This window comes from Bacillus rossius, chromosome 11 (assembly GCF_032445375.1).
Source record: "Bacillus rossius redtenbacheri isolate Brsri chromosome 11, Brsri_v3, whole genome shotgun sequence".
Lineage (NCBI taxonomy): Eukaryota > Metazoa > Arthropoda > Insecta > Phasmatodea > Bacillidae > Bacillus > Bacillus rossius.
In genome coordinates, this window is record NC_086338.1 from 15,322,270 (window position 1) to 15,348,100 (window position 25,831).

Consider the following 25,831-nt stretch of genomic DNA (forward strand, 5'->3'; position numbering starts at 1 on the left):
TCCTTGAAATTTGACTTTGTCCTTGTCGACCATCATGGATCCGACATTTTATGTTCAGTACATGCTACCAGGAGCTACCACCTGCCAGAGTACTCCATCTTGTGTGTGTACTTGTATTATGGAGTACATTTCCATCTGGTTAATTTTATTCTAACCCGCTACAGTGCAGTAATCATTTATTACCGAGGTGCCCCCGCCATCTTGAAATTCGACCGCCATCTTGAAATCATGTAATAATGTAGCTAGAAAAGCGGGAAAAAATCCAAAATTCATTAAATAAATCACTCATTAACTTACATATTGATTCGATCCGCTCCCGTCCTTGGTTCGATACCCGATCGATGCAATAATGTTTAATTTTATGAAAAAATAATAATTTCAATATACCATGTTCATCATTCTTAAAGAGACTTTAAAACCTCTACTAACATCATCCTATCAGACATCAAGACCACCATATTGGAAATTCATAATTGTAATGTTAGAGATTCGTGAAAAAGTTCAAAATTCATTAAATAAATTTGTAATCTATATACTGATTGATTAAATCGACTAAGGTCCTTGGTTCGATACCTGGCCGATACAAATCAACTTTAATTTTAAAAAAGTACCAGAAAAGTGTAAGGTTCGAGAAATAAAACACCTCAAAGTCTTTTACAAACATAATATTTATTACACAATTTCTATCCTACTACAGAATCACTTGCGAAAGCCAGCAATCTTATAAACATTTAGCCCTGCATAGACGTGCATCGACTACTTATTAGCTCCAAATGGCTCCAAATGCTTCAAAAGGCTCCAAATGCTCCAACAGCTCCAAAAAAAGGCTCCAAATGCTCCAATAACCACCAAATGCTTAACACAGCTCCAAATGGCTCCAAATGCTCCAAACGGCCTCCAAATGCTTGACAGCCTCCAAATGCTTGACTGCTCCAAACGGCTCCAAATGCTCCAAATGTCTCCAAATTGCTTCATATGCTCCAAACGGCTCCAAATGCTCCAAATTGCTCCAAATGTTCCAAACGGCTCCAAATGCTCCAAATGCTCCAAACAGCTCCAAATGCTCCAAACGGCTCCAAAAGCTCCAAATGTCTCCAAATGCTTGACAGCCTCCAAATGCTTGACTGCTCCAAAAGGCTCCAAATGCTCCAAACGGTTCCAAATTGCTCCAAATGCTCCAAACGGCTCCAAATGCTCCAAATCGCTCCAAATGCTCCAAACGGCTCCAAATGCTCCAAACGGCTCCAAATGCTCCAAATGCTCCAAATGTCTCCAAAAGGCTCCAAATGCTTCAAAAGGCTCCAATTGCTCCAAACGGCCTCCAAATGCTCCAAATGGTTCCAAATGCTCCAAATGACTCCAAATGCTCCAAATGGCTCCAACAGCTCCAAAAGGCTCCAAATGCTTCAAAAGGCTCCAATTGTTCCAAGAGCTCCATCTTCAATTGATTCCAACTGATTCCAATTACTTTTCTTATCGAACTTGGCATGGTTACTAACATGTCTTTATTAGTATACATTTTGACTGGCAGTGGTAACGTATTTTGCACCTTTAAGTTATAAGTTTTATTTAGAAATCAGATTTCGATAAATGGTAGATACCATTTGGAAAGAAAATATATTAATTTATCTTCAAGTTTATACACATTTAATTTAAGCCATTATTGTATGTAGCCAGCTTCCCTCAGTTCTTTGAGTATGAAGGATATTTCTTTAATGTTCGAATAGTTTCCTGCACAAAGCGATCCATGTAGTAGTCGTAGCCTGTCAACCAATATGTTAGGATCTTCCCATGAGGTATAATCAAACTCTTCTGCTGCGTTCATCATCCTTGCATGTTTATAATAAATATTATTATCTCTGGTGTCTATCGTTTTAACACCAACCTCAAGGTCACTTTCGTCATCGTGACAGTGATTATCACAAGCTTGATCAGGATAATTTATTTTATTACGACGTTTCCATCGTTTTGGTCTCAAACCACCATCACAGTCTTCGCTCTTGCATGCTTTTGGTGCTTCAGCACAGTACTCAATCATGTCAGCCTTAGATGTGTCAGCACAGTCTTCGTTCACGCCAGCTTCTGATGTGTCACCACAGTCTTCAATCATGTCAGCACCACAAACTTGATCAGGATAATTTATTTTATTACGTCGTTTCCATCGTTTTGGTCTTAGACCGCCATCACAGTCTTCGATCTTGTCTGCTTTAGGTGCTTCAGTACAGTACTCAATCATGTCAGCCTTAGATGTGTCAGCACAGTCTTCGTTCACGCCAGCTTCTGATGTGTCACCACAGTCTTCAATCATGTCAGCACCACAAACTTGATCAGGAAAATTTATTTTATTACGTCGTTTCCATCGTTTTGGTCTCAGACCGCCATCACAGTCTTCGATCTTACCTGCGTTAGGTGCTTCAGTACAGTACTCAATCATGTCAGCCTCAGATGTGTCACCACAATCTTCAATCATGCACGCTTCAGATGATTCATCATAGTCTTCGACCTTGTAAGCTTCAGATGGTTCTCCATCTTTCTCATTTTCATGGAGACGACTAGATATTGGAGTAAATATATTTTCATTTCTAATGTGGTTACAACTTCCTTCGTTTGTTTTAGATTTTAAATTATTATCTTGATCTAGATCAGTAATTTTAGCATTAGCTTTTTCGCCTTCGTTCCTCTTCCGCGATGTTGTAGCCCAGTCTTCGTTATCTTTATTCATCTTAATTGTACAGGTCTTGTAATGTCTATCCAAGTAATATCTTCTACCAAAGGATTTCTGACACTGACTGCAATGAAATGGTTTTTGACAAGGACCCAAATTACACTCGCTTCTCTCATGTCGTTTAGCATTCTTTCTCAAGGTAAACACCTTGCTACAGTATCTACAGTGATGACGTTTCGATACAGCGTCAGATCCTAAATCGGAATTCATATTAGTTACCGAGACTAATGCCAGATGCAAACTAAGAGTTTTAAATTAGATATATTACTTAAATAGAATTTTTTAATTATTTCATCAGCGAGAATTAATTTATCTCATTCAAAGGTACTTTTTGCAAGTAGTTCTGCTTTTCAACAACAGATGTCGCCACATGTTACTTGCAGGTAAATAATATTTAGTTCTTTTATGCGGGATGCGGGATGCTCACTAACGATCGAAATAGAACGATGGCTTCGCTAGACTCCAAGGAGAAGGAAGTTCGTCCATCCTGTTAGTGCTTCTTAGATTTCTCAGAAATTATTTGACTGAGTAATGATAATTTTTTTTAATTTCCGCCTGATAAAAATATTACAAGTAATGATTGAGTAGCAGAAGTTCACTAATTATATGCAACCTTGAATAAAAAATGACATGCTTCATTAAGTAAAAAAATCCTTCATGCAGAGATAAATTCCTCATCAGTAACCAGAAGCACTCGGAGAAAACCATCAGATGTATAGTCAGGAATAATCAGAAGCACCCAGTGAAAACCATCAAAATATTGTCAAGAATAATCAGGAGCACACGGAGAAATCCATCAAAATATTGTCAAGAATAATCAGGAGCACACGGAGAAATCCACCATAATACTGTCAAGAATAAACGGGAGCACACGGAGAAAACCACCATAATATTGACAAGAATAATCGGAAGCACACGGAGAAAACCGCCACAAGTTTTCTTTGATATCATAAAATTTCAGGAAAAAATAATAAAAAATAAATTAATAAAAAATTTAAAAAAATAAAATAAAAAATACATAAACAGATTCTGCTAGCTTGTGAACTTCTCATTGTTGAGCAAAGATATAGTTCTAGTACAAGCCAGAATTTTATGTATTTTTTATTTTATTTTTTTAAATTTTTTATTAATTTATTTTTTATTATTTTTTCCTGAAATTTTATGATATCAAAGAAAACTTGTGGCGGTTTTCTCCGTGTGCTTCCGATTATTCTTGTCAATATTATGGTGGTTTTCTCCGTGTGCTCCCGTTTATTCTTGACAGTATTATGGTGGATTTATCCGTGTGCTCCTGATTATTCTTGACAATATTTTGATGGATTTCTCCGTGTGCTCCTGATTATTCTTGACAATATTTTGATGGTTTTCACTGGGTGCTTCTGATTATTCCTGACTATATTTCTGATGGTTTTCTCCGAGTGCTTCTGGTTACTGATGAGGAATTTATCTCTGCATGAAGGATTTTTTTACTTAATGAAGCATGTCATTTTTTATTCAAGGTTGCATATAATTAGTGAACTTCTGCTACTCAATCATTACTTGTAATATTTTTATCAGGCGGAAATTAAAAAAAATTATCATTACTCAGTCAAATAATTTCTGAGAAATCTAAGAAGCACTAACAGGATGGACGAACTTCCTTCTCCTTGGAGTCTAGCGAAGCCATCGTTCTATTTCGATCGTTAGTGAGCATCCCGCATCCCGCATAAAAGAACTAAATATTATTTACCTGCAAGTAACATGTGGCGACATCTGTTGTTGAAAAGCAGAACTACTTGCAAAAAGTACCTTTGAATGAGATAAATTAATTCTCGCTGATGAAATAATTAAAAAATTCTATTTAAGTAATATATCTAATTTAAAACTCTTAGTTTGCATCTGGCATTAGTCTCGGTAACTAATATGAATTCCGATTTAGGATCTGACGCTGTATCGAAACGTCATCACTGTAGATACTGTAGCAAGGTGTTTACCTTGAGAAAGAATGCTAAACGACATGAGAGAAGCGAGTGTAATTTGGGTCCTTGTCAAAAACCATTTCATTGCAGTCAGTGTCAGAAATCCTTTGGTAGAAGATATTACTTGGATAGACATTACAAGACCTGTACAATTAAGATGAATAAAGATAACGAAGACTGGGCTACAACATCGCGGAAGAGGAACGAAGGCGAAAAAGCTAATGCTAAAATTACTGATCTAGATCAAGATAATAATTTAAAATCTAAAACAAACGAAGGAAGTTGTAACCACATTAGAAATGAAAATATATTTACTCCAATATCTAGTCGTCTCCATGAAAATGAGAAAGATGGAGAACCATCTGAAGCTTACAAGGTCGAAGACTATGATGAATCATCTGAAGCGTGCATGATTGAAGATTGTGGTGACACATCTGAGGCTGACATGATTGAGTACTGTACTGAAGCACCTAAAGCAGGTAAGATCGAAGACTGTGATGGCGGTCTGAGACCAAAACGATGGAAACGACGTAATAAAATAAATTATCCTGATCAAGTTTGTGGTGCTGACATGATTGAAGACTGTGGTGACACATCAGAAGCTGGCGTGAACGAAGACTGTGCTGACACATCTAAGGCTGACATGATTGAGTACTGTACTGAAGCACCTAAAGCAGACAAGATCGAAGACTGTGATGGCGGTCTAAGACCAAAACGATGGAAACGACGTAATAAAATAAATTATCCTGATCAAGTTTGTGGTGCTGACATGATTGAAGACTGTGGTGACACATCAGAAGCTGGCGTGAACGAAGACTGTGCTGACACATCTAAGGCTGACATGATTGAGTACTGTGCTGAAGCACCAAAAGCATGCAAGAGCGAAGACTGTGATGGTGGTTTGAGACCAAAACGATGGAAACGTCGTAATAAAATAAATTATCCTGATCAAGCTTGTGATAATCACTGTCACGATGACGAAAGTGACCTTGAGGTTGGTGTTAAAACGATAGACACCAGAGATAATAATATTTATTATAAACATGCAAGGATGATGAACGCAGCAGAAGAGTTTGATTATACCTCATGGGAAGATCCTAACATATTGGTTGACAGGCTACGACTACTACATGGATCGCTTTGTGCAGGAAACTATTCGAACATTAAAGAAATATCCTTCATACTCAAAGAACTGAGGGAAGCTGGCTACATACAATAATGGCTTAAATTAAATGTGTATAAACTTGAAGATAAATTAATATATTTTCTTTCCAAATGGTATCTACCATTTATCGAAATCTGATTTCTAAATAAAACTTATAACTTAAAGGTGCAAAATACGTTACCACTGCCAGTCAAAATGTATACTAATAAAGACATGTTAGTAACCATGCCAAGTTCGATAAGAAAAGTAATTGGAATCAGTTGGAATCAATTGAAGATGGAGCTCTTGGAACAATTGGAGCCTTTTGAAGCATTTGGAGCCTTTTGGAGCTGTTGGAGCCATTTGGAGCATTTGGAGTCATTTGGAGCATTTGGAACCATTTGGAGCATTTGGAGGCCGTTTGGAGCAATTGGAGCCTTTTGAAGCATTTGGAGCCTTTTGGAGACATTTGGAGCATTTGGAGCATTTGGAGCCGTTTGGAGCATTTGGAGCCGTTTGGAGCATTTGGAGCGATTTGGAGCATTTGGAGCCGTTTGGAGCATTTGGAGCAATTTGGAACCGTTTGGAGCATTTGGAGCCTTTTGGAGCAGTCAAGCATTTGGAGGCTGTCAAGCATTTGGAGACATTTGGAGCTTTTGGAGCCGTTTGGAGCATTTGGAGCTGTTTGGAGCATTTGGAGCATTTGGAGCCGTTTGGAACATTTGGAGCAATTTGGAGCATTTGGAGCCGTTTGGAGCATATGAAGCAATTTGGAGACATTTGGAGCATTTGGAGCCGTTTGGAGCAGTCAAGCATTTGGAGGCTGTCAAGCATTTGGAGGCCGTTTGGAGCATTTGGAGCCATTTGGAGCTGTGTTAAGCATTTGGTGGTTATTGGAGCATTTGGAGCCTTTTTTTGGAGCTGTTGGAGCATTTGGAGCCTTTTGAAGCATTTGGAGCCATTTGGAGCTAATAAGTAGTCGATGCACGTCTATGCAGGGCTAAATGTTTATAAGATTGCTGGCTTTCGCAAGTGATTCTGTAGTAGGATAGAAATTGTGTAGTAAATATTATGTTTGTAAAAGACTTTGAGGTGTTTTATTTCTCGAACCTTACACTTTTCTGGTACTTTTTTAAAATTAAAGTTGATTTGTATCGGCCAGGTATCGAACCAAGGACCTTAGTCGATTTAATCAATCAGTATATAGATTACAAATTTATTTAATGAATTTTGAACTTTTTCACGAATCTCTAACATTACAATTATGAATTTCCAATATGGTGGTCTTGATGTCTGATAGGATGATGTTAGTAGAGGTTTTAAAGTCTCTTTAAGAATGATGAACATGGTATATTGAAATTATTATTTTTTCATAAAATTAAACATTATTGCATCGATCGGGTATCGAACCAAGGACGGGAGCGGATCGAATCAATATGTAAGTTAATGAGTGATTTATTTAATGAATTTTGGATTTTTTCCCGCTTTTCTAGCTACATTATTACATGATTTCAAGATGGCGGTCGAATTTCAAGATGGCGGGGGCACCTCGGTAATAAATGATTACTGCACTGTAGCGGGTTAGAATAAAATTAACCAGATGGAAATGTACTCCATAATACAAGTACACACACAAGATGGAGTACTCTGGCAGGTGGTAGCTCCTGGTAGCATGTACTGAACATAAAATGTCGGATCCATGATGGTCGACAAGGACAAAGTCAAATTTCAAGGACAAAGTCAAATTTCAATGTCACGGTCAAATTTCAAGGTCAAGGTCAAATTTCAAGGTCAAGGTCAAAGTTCAAGGTCAAGGTCAAAGTTCAAGGTCAAATTTCAAGGTCAAGGTCAAAGTTCAATGTCAACAGTTGAGGACAAAGGTATGGTGAACATAAAATTATACTACATGGTATCGGCACACTCTAGCAGATGAAAACAAGATGACGGTCTCCAGCGGATGAATACAAGATGGCGGACATGATATCATACCAGTTGATGATATATACCTTGGTACTGGAGGTGGTAGATCAGTCTAGGTAGCTTTCATGGAGGAAGGATCAACCGTTTACTCTCGCCGGGAATCGAACCAAGGACGTACATCGATATAATCAAACAGAATTCAAATACGATAATTTTTTGATGAATTTTGGAGTTTTTTTCATTAAAATCGGATAATAAATAAAGATTTTCAAGATGGCGTCCAAATTTCAAGATGGCGGACATGACGTCATACTAGGTGAAGATATGTATACTTTGACATAAGTGGTGGGGGTAAGTCTGCCTGCGTCCACTGAGAGGGAAGGATCGGTAGCCATTTTTAATTTTTTTTTGCACTCTTCGGGTTCGAACCGAGGACTCCGAACTCCGTGTCTAAAAAGTATGTTTTTTATAAATATTTTATTAAATTTATATTATTTAAATTTTTTTATAAATTTTAAAAAAAATTTCATTAAAATCGGATAATAAATAAAAAATTTAAAGATGGCGGGCGTAACAAAATTTGCAACGGTGACATCATCATCCAATATGGCTGCCATGACATCCTTATTTTCAAGGTCGGCGGCTTATAAGCGGCTAGCTCTTAGGAGTTTTAAGCCGCTTTTAGGAGTTTTCGTTTTTTCTAGGGCAAAGCGACTTTTGAGGATTTTCGAAATCCTAATTTTTGAACTGTGGAATTATTTGAGATTTTTTGGCGGAAATTTTTTTCAAAAAAATTGAAATTTTGGCGATTTTTGAGGAATTTTGGGCAATTTTTGCCCAATTTTGGTCATTTTTGGCGATTTTTGAGGATCAAATTCAAGGTCAAGGTCAAAGGTCAAGGTCAAGGTCAACCAAGATGGCCGCCGTGACGTCAAAATCCAAGATGGCGGAAAGGACACACAGCACCACAGCCTGGAAGCCTGTGCCAGGAGCCCCATTCATATACTACTCCGAATCCTTACGATTGGCAAGCCACCACTACCAAAATAGAAGTTCCATTATAAATACACAGCCCAAACATAGTTTTTTAAACTACTCAGAAGATTTATGTTTTTCCTTACTCTGGCTCACGTTTCTGACTGGAAGAAACATTTTATTAAAAAAAACCGTAAAGATAGAACTTGAACGCTGAGTAGTATTACGAAATGGCGGACACTGACACCCCGGAAAGCCCTTGCTGGCGGAGAGAGTGTTCCGTCGCGGAGGAGACCGGCCGTCTCGGCTCAGTGGAGGGGACACTCGGCGAAGAGCCGCGGAAACCAGAGCGAGTCCTTGTTCCCCTCGGCCGCGGTTCAGTTCCTCAAGTCTCACCTTTGGCGGCAACTGGCGCGGCGAACAGGCAGGCCAGCGTCGCGGTCAGCACCAGGCGTGCAGACGTCATCCTCCCGCTCTGCAACAACCAGCCACTTGCTCTGTGACAACCAGCCACTTGCTCTGTGACAACCAGCCACCCGCTCTGCAACAACCAGCCACCGCTCCGCGACAACTAGCCACCGCTCTGCAACAACCAGCCACCGCTCTGCAACAACCAGCCACTTGCTCTGTGACAACCAGCCTCAGGCTCTGAAACAACCAGCCACTTGCTCTGTGACAATCAGCCTCAGGCTCTTAAACAACCAGCCACTTGCTCTGTGACAACCAGCCTCAGGCTCTGAAACAACCAGCCACTTGCTCTGTGACAACCAGCCTCAGGCTCTGAAACAACCAGCCACTTGCTCTGTGACAACCAGCCTCAGGCTCTGAAACAACCGGCCACTTGCTCTGTGACAACCAGCCTCAGGCTCTGAAACAACCAGCCACTTGCTCTGTGACAACCAGCCACTTGCTCTGTGACAACCAGCCACCCGCTCTGCAACAACCAGCCACCGCTCCGCGACAACTAGCCACCGCTCTGCAACAACCAGCCACCGCTCTGCAACAACCAGCCACTTGCTCTGTGACAACCAGCCTCAGGCTCTGAAACAACCAGCCACTTGCTCTGTGACAATCAGCCTCAGGCTCTGAAACAACCAGCCACTTGCTCTGTGACAACCAGCCTCAGGCTCTGAAACAACCAGCCACTTGCTCTGTGACAACCAGCCTCAGGCTCTGAAACAACCAGCCACTTGCTCTGTGACAACCAGCCTCAGGCTCTGAAACAACCGGCCACTTGCTCTGTGACAACCAGCCTCAGGCTCTGAAACAACCAGCCACTTGCTCTGTGACAATCAGCCTCAGGCTCTGAAACAACCAGCCACTTGCTCTGTGACAACCAGCCTCAGGCTCTGAAACAACCAGCCACTTGCTCTGTGACAACCAGCCTCAGGCTCTTAAACAACCAGCCACTTGCTCTGTGACAATCAGCCTCAGGCTCTGAAACAACCAGCCACTTGCTCTGTGACAACCAGCTACTTGCTCTTCAACAACCAGCCACCGATCTGAAACAACCACACTTACTCTGCAACAACCAGCTACTTGCTCTGCAACAACCAGCCACCGCTCTGCAACAACCAGCCACCCGCTCTGCAACAACCAGCTACTTGCTCTTCAACAACCAGCTACTTGCTCTTCAACAACGAGCCACCGATCTGAAACAACCACACTTACTCTGCAACAACCAGCTACTTGCTCTGCAACAACCAGCCACCGCTCTGCAACAACCAGCCACCCGCTCTGCAACAACCAGCTACTTGCTCTTCAACAACCAGCTACTTGCTCTTCAACAACCAGCCACCGATCTGAAACAACCACACTTACTCTGCAACAACCAGCTACTTGCTCTGCAACAACCAGCCACTTGCTCTGCAACAACCAGCCACCGCTCTGCAACAACCAGCCACCACTCCGCGACAACCAGCCACCGCTCTGAAACAACCGGCCACCCGTTCTGCCACCTGTCGACTCCCCAGTTCTCCGCAGCACCACGGGAGAGAAACTCTGACTGTCTAGTTCTTGAAGTAGTTTTGGGCTCACTCACTATGTAGTAGCTATCATAATACAGATCTACATAAATTAATGTTACAAATTCAATGGTATATTTGACAGTTTAAATTAGACTATTTACAACAAATCATACATAAAATTGAAGGTAAACCAACCTAGTTTTTCTTAAAAATGTTCAGTAATTGCAGATTTAGTTATACGGCACACATCCAACGTAAAGTCCAGTTCTTCCCAAACTTTGGTAAACAAGTCCGGAGTAATGGAAGAAATAGGTAGCTGCGGAACGTAGACAAAATCTTGTACAAACCCCCAAAGGAAAAAGTCTCATGGCGTTATGTCAGGTGAACGTTAAGGCCAGTGACAAAGAGCTCTGTCGTCTCGGCCATTTCGACCAATCCAACGGTCAGGGACTTCGACGTTCAACCACTCTCGTTCAAAGAGATTCCAATGGGGAGGAGCTCCATCCTGTTGCCAAATAAATTTTACAGGTCCACCCTCCACTAAATGGGGAAATTATGCTCAGGAGTCGCCATTTTGCTTAGGTGACGATGCAAGCGAGAAAACAACAAAGCAGTACTCGCACATGCGCTTATCTAAAACTGTTTGAGTTACTCTTTAATTGTGACCTTCAACCATCACTCAACAACACTTAGGTTTGGTGCTATTAACATTTATAACTGAACATTCTTTTGTGGTCATTCTGTATATTACTAACATAACTACTTGAGTGTGAGAAGTAATGCATAATCTATTATCAGGCAAACAAACCAGTAAAAGTTTATTTACATAAATTTTGTTTACGATTTATTTTTTGGTGTACCATTCCAGAAAGGTTGCATCCTCTACTTATTTATATAGAATATCTTGTTTATTGAAAAACATCAGTGTGTGTTTTTTGTATAGCTTCAATATTTTTTACTTGTCAATTATTCATCTAGTAGTTAAATTAACATAAACAAAAAAATTATGGATCGAAGTTTTATTTTGCATGTAGATGGGCCCACTTAACCGATAACGTCTCATGCCACGCAAAACATGGTTTCTTTTTCTACTATAAGAGTCGCACTTGCATACGTATCTCCGTCCTTGTTCCATGCACAGCAATGCGTCTGTACTTGACGCATTAGGCTCTTTGTTAGGACATACTGCTGAAATCAACAAACTTACTTTCATTCAGCCAAGACTGCCGAACACAACAGTCCACTTGTGCTTACCCGAGAAGAATAATTTTGTAATAAAATGTTCTAGTAATTTAATTTCATGTAGTCTATTGTCAACTCATCAGGGAAAGTAGATCTAGGACTTCATGGAATGAAAAGTTTTAACTTTCAGTTTCGTGACCACAGAATTATTTTGGTAATATGAACATTATAATATCATCATAACCTCATTGCAAAGGTTTTAATGTGTTTTTTAGTAACAATGTAACAATTTATTATTTCAAATCCATTCATAAATATCATTGGGAACCTTACAAAGTTGTATACTTTGCGACGGAAGGAATGACTACTGTAACTCCATTCAAGCAGGGTTCCTATATGTGAGTGAATGAGATATAGTGTAAGCGTTGTCAATTTTACTTACGAGCAGTGAACTCACACATTCATAAATAAATTGACCAGATAGTGATTGGCAAGTAAGTCTCAGAGCAGTTCAGGCGTGTGTGCACATGAGCGGGTCAGACCTCGAGACAAGAGTCTGCAACGAGAGGGCGACCTCATATCGAGGTCTGCGGAGAGCGATGAAGTGTACTTGTCGCGAGAACTAGCTGGAGCACTCGCTCACCGAGTTGCGAGAACAGTGTTTCAGATGGACCAAGAACACATTCATTTGAATTAATCGCACGGTGGTTAAAGAACAATTGATATCAGTAAGTACAAAGGAAAAAAAAAAAGATACTGGAGTTATGCTGCTCAGTAAAGCCAACAGTAAATATGCAATAATACTATGTTTTCTTATAACTTAATTATTTTATTTGCATTACCTCTATAAAATTAACGAGAATTTAATCGAGTTTAGAGAAAATAGAACATTTATAAATTATTTTAGAAATATCTCAGTTTGTTAAGTACACTTTACAAGATTACCAGCCAAAGGCAAACACTTAACCGAAGAAAGAGTTAATCATTCTTAGAATCCTAGGAAATTTTTTAAGCACATTAAAATGCTTTGTAGTAAATTATAATTTTTTTTGTTGCTTTGTAAATTCTGCTGGAAATATCATGGATTTTCTTTGTGAGACGATGAGCCTTAATTACCGATTGGGGTGGTGTGATTCATATCAATTCCAAGCAGTCTGAAAGAAAGAACTTAGCCAATGAATAATATTAATGTGACGACGTGAGAGACCAGACTGTGATGCCAGGTTCGGAGCTGGCTGGCGGCCCTGCACGGCCACTGACGTCACGCGCCGTGCCACGTGCCGTCCACTGACGCGCGCCTGGCGGGATTACAAGGGTCGTCGCTACCCCCACCTCCCATCCGCTCACCGCGCTGTTATATATCGCTGAGCGGCCTTGGGAATTCCGTGGGCCGCCGCGCGGAGTGGCGTGAATGGGAGCCGGCTTTCTCGACTTTTCGGGGCGTCGCGTCGGGTTGGCCCGGGACGACGCAACTCGTCACAGCTGCTCTCTTCGGTTCGATAAGGGCGCACCAGGTACTTGAGCAGCGACGCTGGGCTCCGTGAGAGTGCCGCGAGAGTTCCGGAGTTCCGTGAGCTCCGAGTGCCCGTGATTGGTTATCAGGCATTTTTAAGAACAATAATTTATTATTAATGTAAATATTAGTAATTAATTAAACTGTAAAAAAACTTAATTGGGCTATCCATTTCGAACGCATTTCACTCCACATAGGTCGTAACATTAAGTTTCTAGACTGTTCTCGTAACTTAGCGTTCAACCTGACTCCAAATGAAGCCACGAAATTTTGTGTGTTTCATTCTGATCAACCCGGCCAATGAGTTAGCGACTTAGGCTTTAGTGCAATGATATACCTGAGCGGCCTTAAGATCCCTAACATTTTTTTAAAAAGGATAACTGTCATTTCATTGTCCTTTTTTAGGGGGTGCCTCCCATTTTAGGTCCAGGTTTTATATTTACAGTTATTACAGATAAACTTGTAGACTTTTTCAATTGTTTAACTTTCACGAAATGTAAAATATATGCAGCGCATACTTTTTGCATAATTAGCCTCCAAAGTTACATTTTTAACGTTTTTGGGTTGTAGGTACAAAAAAGGAGAATTTAATTTATTGAAAAAATGAAGCTTTTTAGGTTTAACTGCAATGCCACTGGCTACTTCAAGAAATGGTTTGAATTTCTTTCAGAAAATATTAATTAATTTTACCTAGCATTTAACAATTCTCAAATTTTTTTCGATTTTGACAGCCAAGAAACATGAAATGAGTTTTTGTGATAGAAATGAAAACCATATCATGAAGTATCCGGTGGCATTGCAGTTAAACCTAAAAAGTTTCAGTTCTGCAATAAATTAAATTCTCCTTATTTGTACAACCCAAAAACGTTAAAAATGTAACTTTGGCAGCTAATTATGCAAAACGTATGTGCTGTATAAATTTTTCATTTCGTGAAAGTTAAAAAATTGAAAAAGTCTAAAAGTTGATCAGTGATTAATATAAATATAAAATCATGACCTGAAATGGGAGGCGCGACCTTAAGAGATGGCAGACTATAAAAGCAATAGTTTGTGTAACAGAAACGTTATTAATATCCACTTATTTATCAATAAAATATATTTTGATCATTTAGTAAATAATAGTGAACATAAATATAAAACAGCTTTGCACAAAATAAAATTTATGTTTAAGTTAAATCTTTAGAGTTAAAAAGACTAAAATAATTTAGCATCAGAAGAAATAGGCATTCTCTTGAAAAGGCAAGTGGTTAAGCAGTAAAATTTACAAAAGGAGAAAAAAAAATACAACTCTGCAGTGAAGCATTGCAACTGCAGCAGCAAGTTTCTTATATTGTCCTGTGAGCCGCTAAAAGAGACGTTGTCTATGCTAACCATCAACTGACGACAGTGGAATACTTACATTTTTCGTCATTCACTCGTCTTTATCACATAGTTAAAATTTTGGCTTGGAGTTACTTTTTAGTTGTTAATAAAAATAAATGAAAAAAATAATTGCTTGTGATAATTAAGTTAGAAAGAAACAGGCAAAACGAGAACATTTTTTAAAGATGAAATTTGTTTTACATTTCTTCACAGAAAATAACGGCTATCACCAAAAATATTCCGTTCGAAAAAAATTGACAATATCTTTGTAATGATAACCAATCTATTCAAAATAAATGATAAATAAAAACGCATATACAATTATAATTTTTATTAAAATAATTGAATGTTTTTTTATTTAAATAACTGACAGACTTCCCTGGCAATGTTTTACAACGGAAACTTTATTAAGCGTCATAAATATGAAGCTTTTTAAGTTTTACGATGGAATATATTCAAGACTACAACACTTCACGAGACTAATGAGCAGTACAACAGCCCTTTACACATAAGCATACTTAATTTAAATTAGTTTTTTTCTTTTTGTTTACAAACACAGGCGTACCTTTGCAATTTACCGCAGTTTTACAGGCAATGACGTAGAGAAATAAATGATCGCAATGTCATCTTAAAATAAACAAATACTTAAAATAAATTTTAACTGTGCAATTAAAACTGTTATTTTATGATCTGTTTGAAAATCTAGTTTAATTTTGACCATATTTCTCATAAAAAAATATTAAGCGGTGAAACGTCGAGATTGTATCTTGTTGAAATGAATTTAAAAAGCTTTCCAGCAAGATTCATAACAAAAACAATGTGAAATTGCCAGCTGTCACTTTCTCGAGGTCCGCTGAAGCGTGACAGCAGACGAGCGCGGACAGCTACCAGTCAGCTGGCAGCAGGGCGCTGGTGTCTGCGACTCTGTGCACTCACAGACTGGAGGCGTGCGTCTGTGCACGGCACGCAGGTCACGCGCGTGAAGGTGAAAGTGCGTGCGTCACCCTCTCACCCCGGCACCCAACACACGTGCCCGAGCCCACAATGGCGACAATGGATCGTGAATCACTTGCTTCTCCACGTCTGCGCGCAATGCAATCGACTACTCTACTGCGCAGTGTTTCCGCACACTCGTGGGACGTGGTTGGTGACCATGGACTTTAACAATTTAGCTGGTCAAATATCCCCCCCTTTTTTTTATAAAAATGATCATAAATACAACATAATTAGTCTTTTTTTCGTCTTTTTCCAAACGGTATTTTATTGTTTTTACTGAGATGTTTTGATACACTTTTATCAGTCTTAAATGAAGAGATTACTTCTATCTCTATAAACGTTTGTTGGCCCATTCAGGGAAAAAACGTTCTGTGATTTCGCACAATTTTTTCACACGCTGTACGATGTGCACATTAAAAGCAAGATCCGAAACTTGTTCGGGATACTAGCGTGGAATGCTCGTTTTGATGTGAAACAAAATGTATTGCAACTGCTTTACTGGTATCGAGACAGATTAATGTGTCTATCCTATTTTTTTTTAAATTTTGTTGTTTTTGCTACTTACTTGACTTAGGACTCGTAATAAAAATTATTCGCAAAAAAATATTTGCAACCCACGAAGAGAATTATGATCTTTGAACTGAGAGAGAATAAAGTAAATAAATAAAAATATTAGAAGTTTATATTTTGACCGCTTATGGTGGCGATGAACATGTAGTGCTGACAGGTTCCTCCGAGGCCTCGAGGACTGAGGTGGTGTTCTCATGCGACTAACATCGCTGGTTCTGTCCCCACCACCGTGTTCCCTGGTCGCTTGCAGACCTCTGCTCTCTGGCAAGTCACTGCATACCCATGCGCCTTGACCTTTTGCTGGAACCGCATATCTGGGGTAAGAAATAACTTGTAATACTACGGTATTATCAGATTAACTGAAACTGTTTGTTTATTATTTTACGTTCGAGGTTATTCCGCTTCCCGGATATTTCGGCAGGAACTAATACATTTTATTGTTTTAATATATTTATTTGTTTTTGTTTAACATTCAGACTTTACGCAAGAAACACCATAGACTGGACTATCCTAGCTATCTCATATCTATTTGTTTTTGTTTACATATGACTCGAGGTTTTTCTTACTGAGATGGTTAATTTAATAAAATAAGTATTATAATTTGTGTTCAAGAATCTTACTTTATTTCACATGCTCTACTCTTCTGGCACCCAAAATTAGTTCCTTTATTGGTAGTTCGTCCGTATAAAAAAAATAAAATTAATTTATTCTAAGGCACGTTTGTGTACAAACTGAGAAAATACAGGAAAACAGTTTTACGGGAAAGCCTCATAATTTCCATAGATGCTGCCATAAAAAAGTATTTGTTCCTGTTAGCTAGGTATTTCGCGGTACAATAGTGATCACAAAGTGGTTTCTTAGCTCGAGAAAAATAAACTTAACCTTTAAATTATTTGAGCTAAAATGAACAATTTCGGGACCCCGGCTTACTATTTACATTCTATATGTCCCCGCAACAAATCTATATTGCATTACTATAGGTCCAGTGACTTGTTCCCATACGTCAAACTAGGTTAAACGGACAATAATTATTAATAACACAAAAAGGAGTTTGGTTTATTCTGAGAAATACGTGTTACAATAATTAAAAGTTTTTTAGCCTAAAAAGTTATGAAACGTTTTTCAGAAATAAATTGTCAACGAACTTCTGAAATTATTGTTTTATGGTCAAATGCTGAAAATTGCGAAATCATTTGACAGTGAACTAAAATTAAAACTAACAATTTTAACTCTAAAAATTATTTTTACATGTATATATATATGCTAGTTTTGACAATATGTACCTTCCTAATATTTGTGCCAAGAGAGCAATCATGTAAAAGTATTGCCAATTTTCAACAAACATTTGTTTTCAACAACCCTTATATATTGTCCTAAATTTTTTATTTTGCTTTTTAGTAGCGTTAAAAATTTAGTTGAGGCAGCTTAACCATAAATTTTAAGAGCACTGTTTATAACTTTCTTTGAAAATGTTGTATTGGTGATTCGTTGTAAGTCGAGCGAAACCTTAACCCAAGTAATGACTACACTAGTATACTCCACACACACATAGCCCAGCCCTTAACTATCAGTGAAACTTCAAGAACAACTTTAATCTAAAGGATTCAAGTCTAGAGACCTGGCAGATATGCCATGCATTAGTATTGCACGCATCACGTACAGCCTACATTCCAGGCGCAACATACCTGGCCACCGAAATACGAGGTGTATACGGAAAGAAAGTACCGTTTGGTCATTAAAAAAACTCACGGAAAAAAGGTTTTATTGAAACTTATAGTTTTCTACATATCTACATCACATTTTCACATAGTTCCAAGCACTTTTTGCAACGTTCTCCTTTGTTACCTTCAAGAGAAAATTGCGTTTGGCAAAATACTAATAAGTCTAACGGTTTCACATAATCTTTCCGTAGATACAAGCCCCTCTACAAGCGGCGTTGTGCATTGCAACACACTGTGACGAAACAGGAAGCGAGGGGTTCAAGCTACCCAATATTAACTTTGAACGTGTTCAGTGAACCAAATTATTGACAAAGATAAAACAATGTAGCCTACAAGAAAATTCTTCAGATACTCACATTGAACCAGATATTTATAAAACATATTGCACTATAACATTGCCTTGAAAATTTATATTGACCACGTACTGATAATTTTTTAAATAGCAGTTCATCAATAACAGTTTAAATAAAAAAAAGGTTATAAACTTTCATGTACATTGTTTTGTAGAACACCTAAGCTGTAAAGTCGATAAAAAATACGTCTCTTAGCTCCAGTGATTTCTAATCAGCTACGGATTTTCTGCTATTAATTAATGTGTTGGCCAGTAGCTTATCATCTTTAGAATTTTGGTCACTTAATGTTGGTGATTGGCCAATCGGAGATTGTTTCAAAGCGACTTCTGCCTGTTTAATTCCGTATTTGCTTCCCTATGTTTGATGAAGAGGATTTAAATTACTAAAGGTACAGGAGGGAGGGAGCTACTTTTTCACTACACACGTGAATGCTTTTCGTAAGATGACATTCATAGCTATGGTGGGATCCTTTGCCAGTTTCATAAACTCTTTAAAATCTCATTGTTATGCATGGGGAATGTCGGCCACTGTTTGTGATATGCACAGTGAACTTACATTCTAGAGGGACCTGGGTTCGATTTAAGATCCAGTGCTCCTAATTTCAGTTTTTCTTAGTTTTGTTAAATAACTCCGAGCAAATACTGTGATGGCTCTTACTATGGTCTCAACATACATGCCTGAATCGCCGTGTGTGGTGGTGGTTATCCAGACACTAAGGCCACGTGCAGGCAAGTACCTGTGTATGTGAGTGGACGAGGGCTGGAGGCCAAGCTGGTGTTGGCATTGGTGGGTTTGGAAGCAAGGCGAGTGCCAGTGTTTGTATTCAGGGGACAGCGACGTGTTGGGACGGAGTGACAGTGTGGAGTGACCGTGGCTGGCCGTGTGTGGATCACAGCCAGTGGCCGCACCCGCGCCACCCCGCGCCAAAGGTCAGGCCTGACCGCGGCGTCTCAGTGGTCACTGGGCACATCTTCCACTGGGACACACCTGCTGTTTCCTCACAAGCAGTAGTTTGTTACTTGACCGCCATCACATTTCACCTTCTGTCCAAATCGCTCAATAATATGCCGTATTAATTTTTCAGTTAGTTACTGATTCAGAAAAAAAACTAACCATAAATGTTAAGACATACGCCAAATAATATAACAAAATGTGCATATTCACTATCACTTAACTGCATGTTATTTGGTAGTGATTATACAAACTTGTCACACCCACGTTAGATACTAATATTAAGGCATCACTCGGTATTTATTAACAACACCAAGTCGTGGCGTAGTTCGGAAAATACTACTAGATTTAATATTTTGACTTTGTGCATTCAGCCGACTAAGCTCAGTTCATACAACTGAAAACCAGACTTAGTTCGCATCGCTTAGCCGACAACAGGAATTAGTTCGATTCTCAAAAAAAAATCATCAGTTGGACTTCCTGCTTTGGAGTGGACTTGTTCGATTCTCACAACATGTCATCAGCTCAAGATACCGACGAAGACTTGGCTACGAGGCAGCTCTTACCGGTGCGAGATCTAGTTCAGCATCCATGCCAACCTCCGATCGGACGCCTAGCCTTTTCCATTTAGCTTGAATCTTATATTCTTCACGATTACAAAATTAAGATGAAGAGTTTATTAATGTTTTCTTCTCAAGGTAACAAACGTAATACATTTAATAATAGCGGTTTTAATTTTTGCAAGTGCTGCATTTTTCATTCATAGCCAAACTATTAAGTAAATATACTCGTGCTTATAACTCAAGACAAACGCCTTATTAAAACATTTTTATGTAAATTCATAAATTATTAAAAATTATGTATTTCCAGTCGCCCCCTTCATATTGGTTTACAAAGTGAACGTGACTCCGATATTTACAAGAGAATGGTCATTGCTTGCTGTCTGTCTGAAATAGAGTACTATATTCGTCTTGCTTTCTTGGAAAGTTTTATTTTAAACACTAATATAAATGCACGGTGTAAAAATATTATCTTCAAATTTGAGATAAAAATATGAAAGGTTTTACTGTCTTGTATAGTCTTGACTTTACAAAGGTTTACTGACATGAAAACTTATACCTACGTGCATGATGCACTCTCAGGGTAAAGTAGGGTGGTTTCTCTTGAATATGATTTCAAAAGCATTAGTTATGTTTATTTTTATAATAAAAACTCTTCACTACAATGTTTAATTTTTTTAAGTTGGTTTGGTTTACAACAGCTTTGCTTCTCTAAGTTATCGTAGATTTTTTTTCTGATAGGTTTTTATAGACAGAAGGACACGTGCATAAATATTTTAAGAATTAAGTAAAAGAGAAATACTAGCCACACTTAGCTGCTCATGCTACTGTTTTCTGCATCGTAGCGGCCCAGAAACATAAGCAGACAGGCGCGGGGTAACTCCTTACAACAAACACTCCCCTCTCATTCTCTAACGACGTACTCCTCATTAGATAACACCATCGAAACAACTGTATGTTTATTGAGCGAACCGGGAGAATGTTTCAACTATACCCAAGGATATATGCTGGAACATTGGAACACCGAGTCTTGAGCTTACAAGCTGTCGAAGAGGAGGAACAGTCCGAACTACTCTTCTCGCCATTTGCATGACGTGCCAAGTATAGACGCAGCGTGTGATGCATTTATTAGTAGTGTTACGAACATGGAAGGGAAGGGCGTGACGTGCTCCAGGTGTCTCGCCCCCTGCCCCCCTGCCCCCGCGGTGTTATCTATTCCTCGGCGGCCTGGAAATCCCGCGTGGAGTGGCTTCAATAATCGCCGTTAATCTGGATGCTTCGAGCGTCGGGTCAGCCCGGGATGACGCGACACGTCACAACCACTCCAGTCGGTTCCAGAAAGACTGTCAAGGGTATAAAAGCGGTGATGCCGGCCACTGAGGGGGTTCTGAGTGTTTAGAACAGGCGTGTGGAGTGAAGTGCGAGTTCGGCGAGGAGGACGAGAGACAGCACTTTGCGAGCGGCACTGAGTGGCGCGAGACTGTGTGAGTGGACTGGTGCGGGGTAAGAGAAGAACCACTCACTGTTCAGCCTAGCTCCAGTGAGGAGTGGGAACTGTGGACAAGAAAGATACATAGTGATTTGTGGACAGACATTTTTAAGTGCTAGTGATTTGTGAACAGACATGAAGTTTGGGGATTTATTTAGTAATGTAAATATAAGTAGTTAATAAAACTGTATAAAATTAATTGGGCTATCCTTACGAACCCGTTTACCCCACTATTATCAACAATATGTATGTTCTCATTTTGGTTTCTCTTACGTGCTTACTCATTGCTTCGTAAACAATTGATATTATGTCGAAATATTTTTTTCTATTTTAAAATTTTCTTCCTTTCTCATGAATTCTATAAATACATTTATATAAGCAGTAAAATTATCTCTTTTAATACATTCAGGATTAAACATATAGGCTTTGTAAAGAATCATAGTCTTTATTGATCTGATTAAAACACTTGACTTTTAGAAAGGGTAGAAATTTCGGTGTTTGTCACAGTGTCGAAATGCGTAACTTGGATCAAAAACTAAACCACATAATCGTACACCCACTACAGTAAAATAAAAAAGTTAAGTCGCATGATTTAATGCCAAAAAAATGGCTATGGGCTACAGGTTAAGGGAGTCGAGAATAGTTTTTTATACTTACCTTATTTATAATTTGTTTGATGATATTAAATTACAATTCTATTGAAATAAATTACTTTATACAAAATCATGAGATTCAGTTCCAAAAAAAATATTTTAGTTCAATTTATTTATCAAGAAACATTGTAAATAATAAAATACATTAAAAATCATAACTATGCTATAACGATAGTTTCACTAGAGGATATACTATTTTGCTCTAAATAAAATAATTATTTTATTGCAAGTAAACCATGGAATAAAAAATTACATCATTGATTTAAAAAAAATAATTTTTTTTTTTAGTTAATTTGGTGCCACCATTGATTTAATTTTTTTAATAATATACCAGCCATATAATTGTTAAAATTAAAAGTATTTTCTATTCAGTTAAAAAATAAATACTTAGTATGAAAAATAATGTTCTATTTTACTGTGTCATTTATTCTTAAACCGTCATCAATGCAATTAAAAAAAATAGTAAACGTTGATATAACAAGGGTTTACACATCTGATTATTCACAATGACATTCTTTTATGTTATCAGAGTAGTGATTGTAGATTTCATAAGGAGTTATCAACGAGGTTACATTATGGTAAATCGTTAGCTTAGCCATTAGTTGGGTCAAAGTTCAAATCCTTGTGTAGCCAACATGTTTTCTCTTTCCCATGATGTCTGCGAAGCACCAGATTATATGCTGGTGTGGTTCCTTAGATTAGGACATACCTGCGTTCTTAAAAAATTTCTTGCTTTGTGTTTCTTATATAAACTGTTCCTATATTTTCCTTAGCGTCGAAGAAAATTAATGACCGAATACCCCTCCCCCCCAAAATGAAAATAAACTATATTGTATTCTTAGTTTAAAGATGTGGAGAGTGTGCTTTGTTCACTTAGTGATAAAACACAAAATAAATTTTACCAAGAATCGTCTTTATGTTTAAAAACATGTTAATTTTACAGTTTGTATTCTTACTAGCTGAAGTACTCGGTGTTGCTCGGACTTAAGACTGCCGTGTTTCAAGTCTATAGGACACACAATCGAAAAAAGAGGGAAACTTTGATTTTAAACTACCATTGATTGCACTATCTCGGTGCATTAAGGCTGCATAATAGCAAAACCGGGACGCCAAAATTAGCTTCATTTTATGGAAAGCCAGGTAACCCCTAGGTAAGAAGTGATGGATGCACCAAACGATAACGCTTTACATATTCAAGGCAACGCCATCTGTTGACCAAATTCTAAACTAAACTGATATAAGTGCCTTTAGTCCGCTAGCAGCCGCGAGCTTCACTAAGCGGATGTGTTTCGTCAAGGAGAAGGATAGTAAGTACCCAGACCTTACTATATGACCGTGTGGCGGACATAGAGAAATGAAAAAAAAATCAATGTTTGTGTGTCTATGACCTACAGTCATTGACTTTCTATTTTAAAAAACGAGTTTTTACCTTTTTGACCTCAATAACGTATTTAATTTCATAATTATATGTAATCTATGTCACTCTTCGGCACATAAACTATCTTTACGCAAAAAAAAAAAAAAATGTCGATCCGTTGCTGCGTGAGAGAGAGATAAACAGACAAACACAATTTCTCATTGATTATAAATCAGTAAGTATCTCAGAGATCTTTAGAATTTTTGCTTTCAAAAATTGTAGATATTCTTCCTGCAAAACTAAGAACTAAAAATTATTTTCAAATAAAAAAATATGTTAATTTTGGCTGCATAATTTAACTGATGAAGAGATGGCTTTAGTATTTAAGTAAGTTTTATATATTGTCATAACTTTTTACCTGTACTTTACTTAAATACTAATTTTTATTTAATTATATTTTCATTTATTCATGTAACAATGTTATAATTTATACGTTTTTTGTTTATACATAATATTGAATTTTAATAAATTGCTCTTTTTAACTTTCATCTTTATATAACTAATGTAAAGTCTCTTAGGGTATATTTTATATATTTATTTATCAGCTATTATACATTTACAAATGTTTACAATCGTCAAAATACCGCATGTAATTTGAAGTGACTAGATGCACTTACATACAAGCTTGCTTTCGTGAGTGCGAAAATTTCCTGGTTAATTGAGTGAATATTGTTAACAAAGTGTACAAAAAAAAAGGGAAATAAATAATTATTATATTATATTATTTCGAGTGTGAACGTGAACAGTTGAAAGTATTGAGCCCTCGTGTTGTCGAGGTACCTGGGTGTGGTGCGGTGTGGTGCGGTGTGGTGCGGTGTGGTGCGGTGTGGTGCGGTGTGGTGCGGCTGCTCCGCGCGGTGTCTCGAGGTGTGCTGGGGTCGACCGCCGCTCGGCTACTGCGGCCCAGCTGCTGTCGCCAGGGGTATACCCCCGCCGCGCCGGCACACTGACCCGCGCGGGAGACAGGTTCCCGCCGGCCGGCGCCGCAACCCTTCCCCCCGGGACACAGAGGGAAGCCCTCTTTTCACACACGAGACAGCCAAACGCCCGATCGTGCATCTTCGGTTTTTTTTTTGGTTCATTGTAAATAGTTAGGTTAGCTACATTATAAATACTTTAAAACATTGTGGACGGTTGATCTGGTTAGGATGGCTACATTAAAGACACTTTGATATCATGTAAACGGATTCCTAGCCCTGGAGAGCTACATATTAAAAAGTTATTTGCTAAGCAACCTTCGGGGAACTTCGGGTGTGGCTTTCTCGTCTGTGAAATGAAGGCTTCCCCGACACAGAGGCCGCGGTGACACGAGGACAAACAGAGCCACTCACACTGGCGTTGAGTGGCACCGGGTAGCGCTCACCCTAGCGCGTGTACAGCCAAGCCACTTACTGCCACGCAGATGCTTCTTCCAGCCAGGTTTACAGTCCGGAAGGTTTAATTTATCAGTGCAGGGAGGAATAGAAAACTGGTTAACGCCTGCAAGGAAAACTCAAGAGAGTTTAAAAAAAGTGGTGGTTAGTAATCGCTAAGTTATTGCTAGAGACCTAAAAAAAATTCGCGAATTCATTTCGCGATAGGCTAAAGTACAAATAGTTATACCTCAGTGCTGCCTCTGCTATTGGCTCACAACTCACCTGGATGACTCTGGGCCAATGAGAAACACTCAACCAAAGCTTTATCGAATCACAGGCTGCTACGTTGGGACGTCTCACAATACAGCAGCCAATGAGTGGGTGACATTTGACCGAGTGTACGCAGAACTACGGAGTTCATCCTGCAGGTCATTGAACCCGCGAATTTTTCCGGTCCCTAGTTATTGCTCAACAAAGGATCTTATAAATCCAGTATCTCCTGTTTTTGAGGCATTTATTTCGCTGTATGAACAACACAAACAATGCATTTGCTTCCTCCAAATACATTCTTCCCTAATGGCAACTGTGAATGTGGCGGAGTGGCTCGAGACAGTTCTTGCTCGTCTCCCAGACACGCCATGCCACGCCCCCGCAGAGTGGCGCGTTCTGATTGGCCCGGCGTGGAGGAGCCTGAACAAGTCAGGGATGTGCTTGGGATATTTATAAACTTGCGGTCTCAAGTTCTGTTACTTGATAGTTTCAAACAAATTCTGATGAAAAGAAAAGTTTAACATGTTCCCTCCTGTCTGTAGAAGAGGGACGCGAGGGCAAGATTTTTAATCACAAAGATGTGGTGCAAAAGTACGTGAAATAAATGCTTATTGTTAATAAAGGTTTTCACAGTAAACATCACCCTTCAATACACCAATTAAATAAGCTTGAAATTAATCTTTGGAGACATTACTTTGAGGAATAACACCATGAGAAGTGCTACGTTTCTGTGAACAATAGTTAAATACA

At 38.7% G+C, this 25,831-nt stretch overlaps 1 protein-coding gene across 1 annotated transcript in view; it reads right to left on the bottom strand.

The window, feature by feature from the left end:
* The window catches only part of LOC134536680 (endochitinase), a 63,494-nt gene extending 39,127 nt beyond the window's left edge, over positions 1–24,367 (bottom strand). Inside the window, exons 1-2 of the mRNA XM_063376519.1 lie at positions 24,237–24,367; positions 9,119–9,197 (exon numbers count right to left, since the gene is read on the bottom strand). Of these exons, the coding sequence (XP_063232589.1) occupies positions 9,119–9,188 (70 nt within the window). The 5' untranslated portion in view covers positions 9,189–9,197; positions 24,237–24,367. The remainder of the gene's footprint in view (positions 1–9,118; positions 9,198–24,236) is intronic.
* Between the last annotated feature and the right edge of the window lie 1,464 nt (positions 24,368–25,831).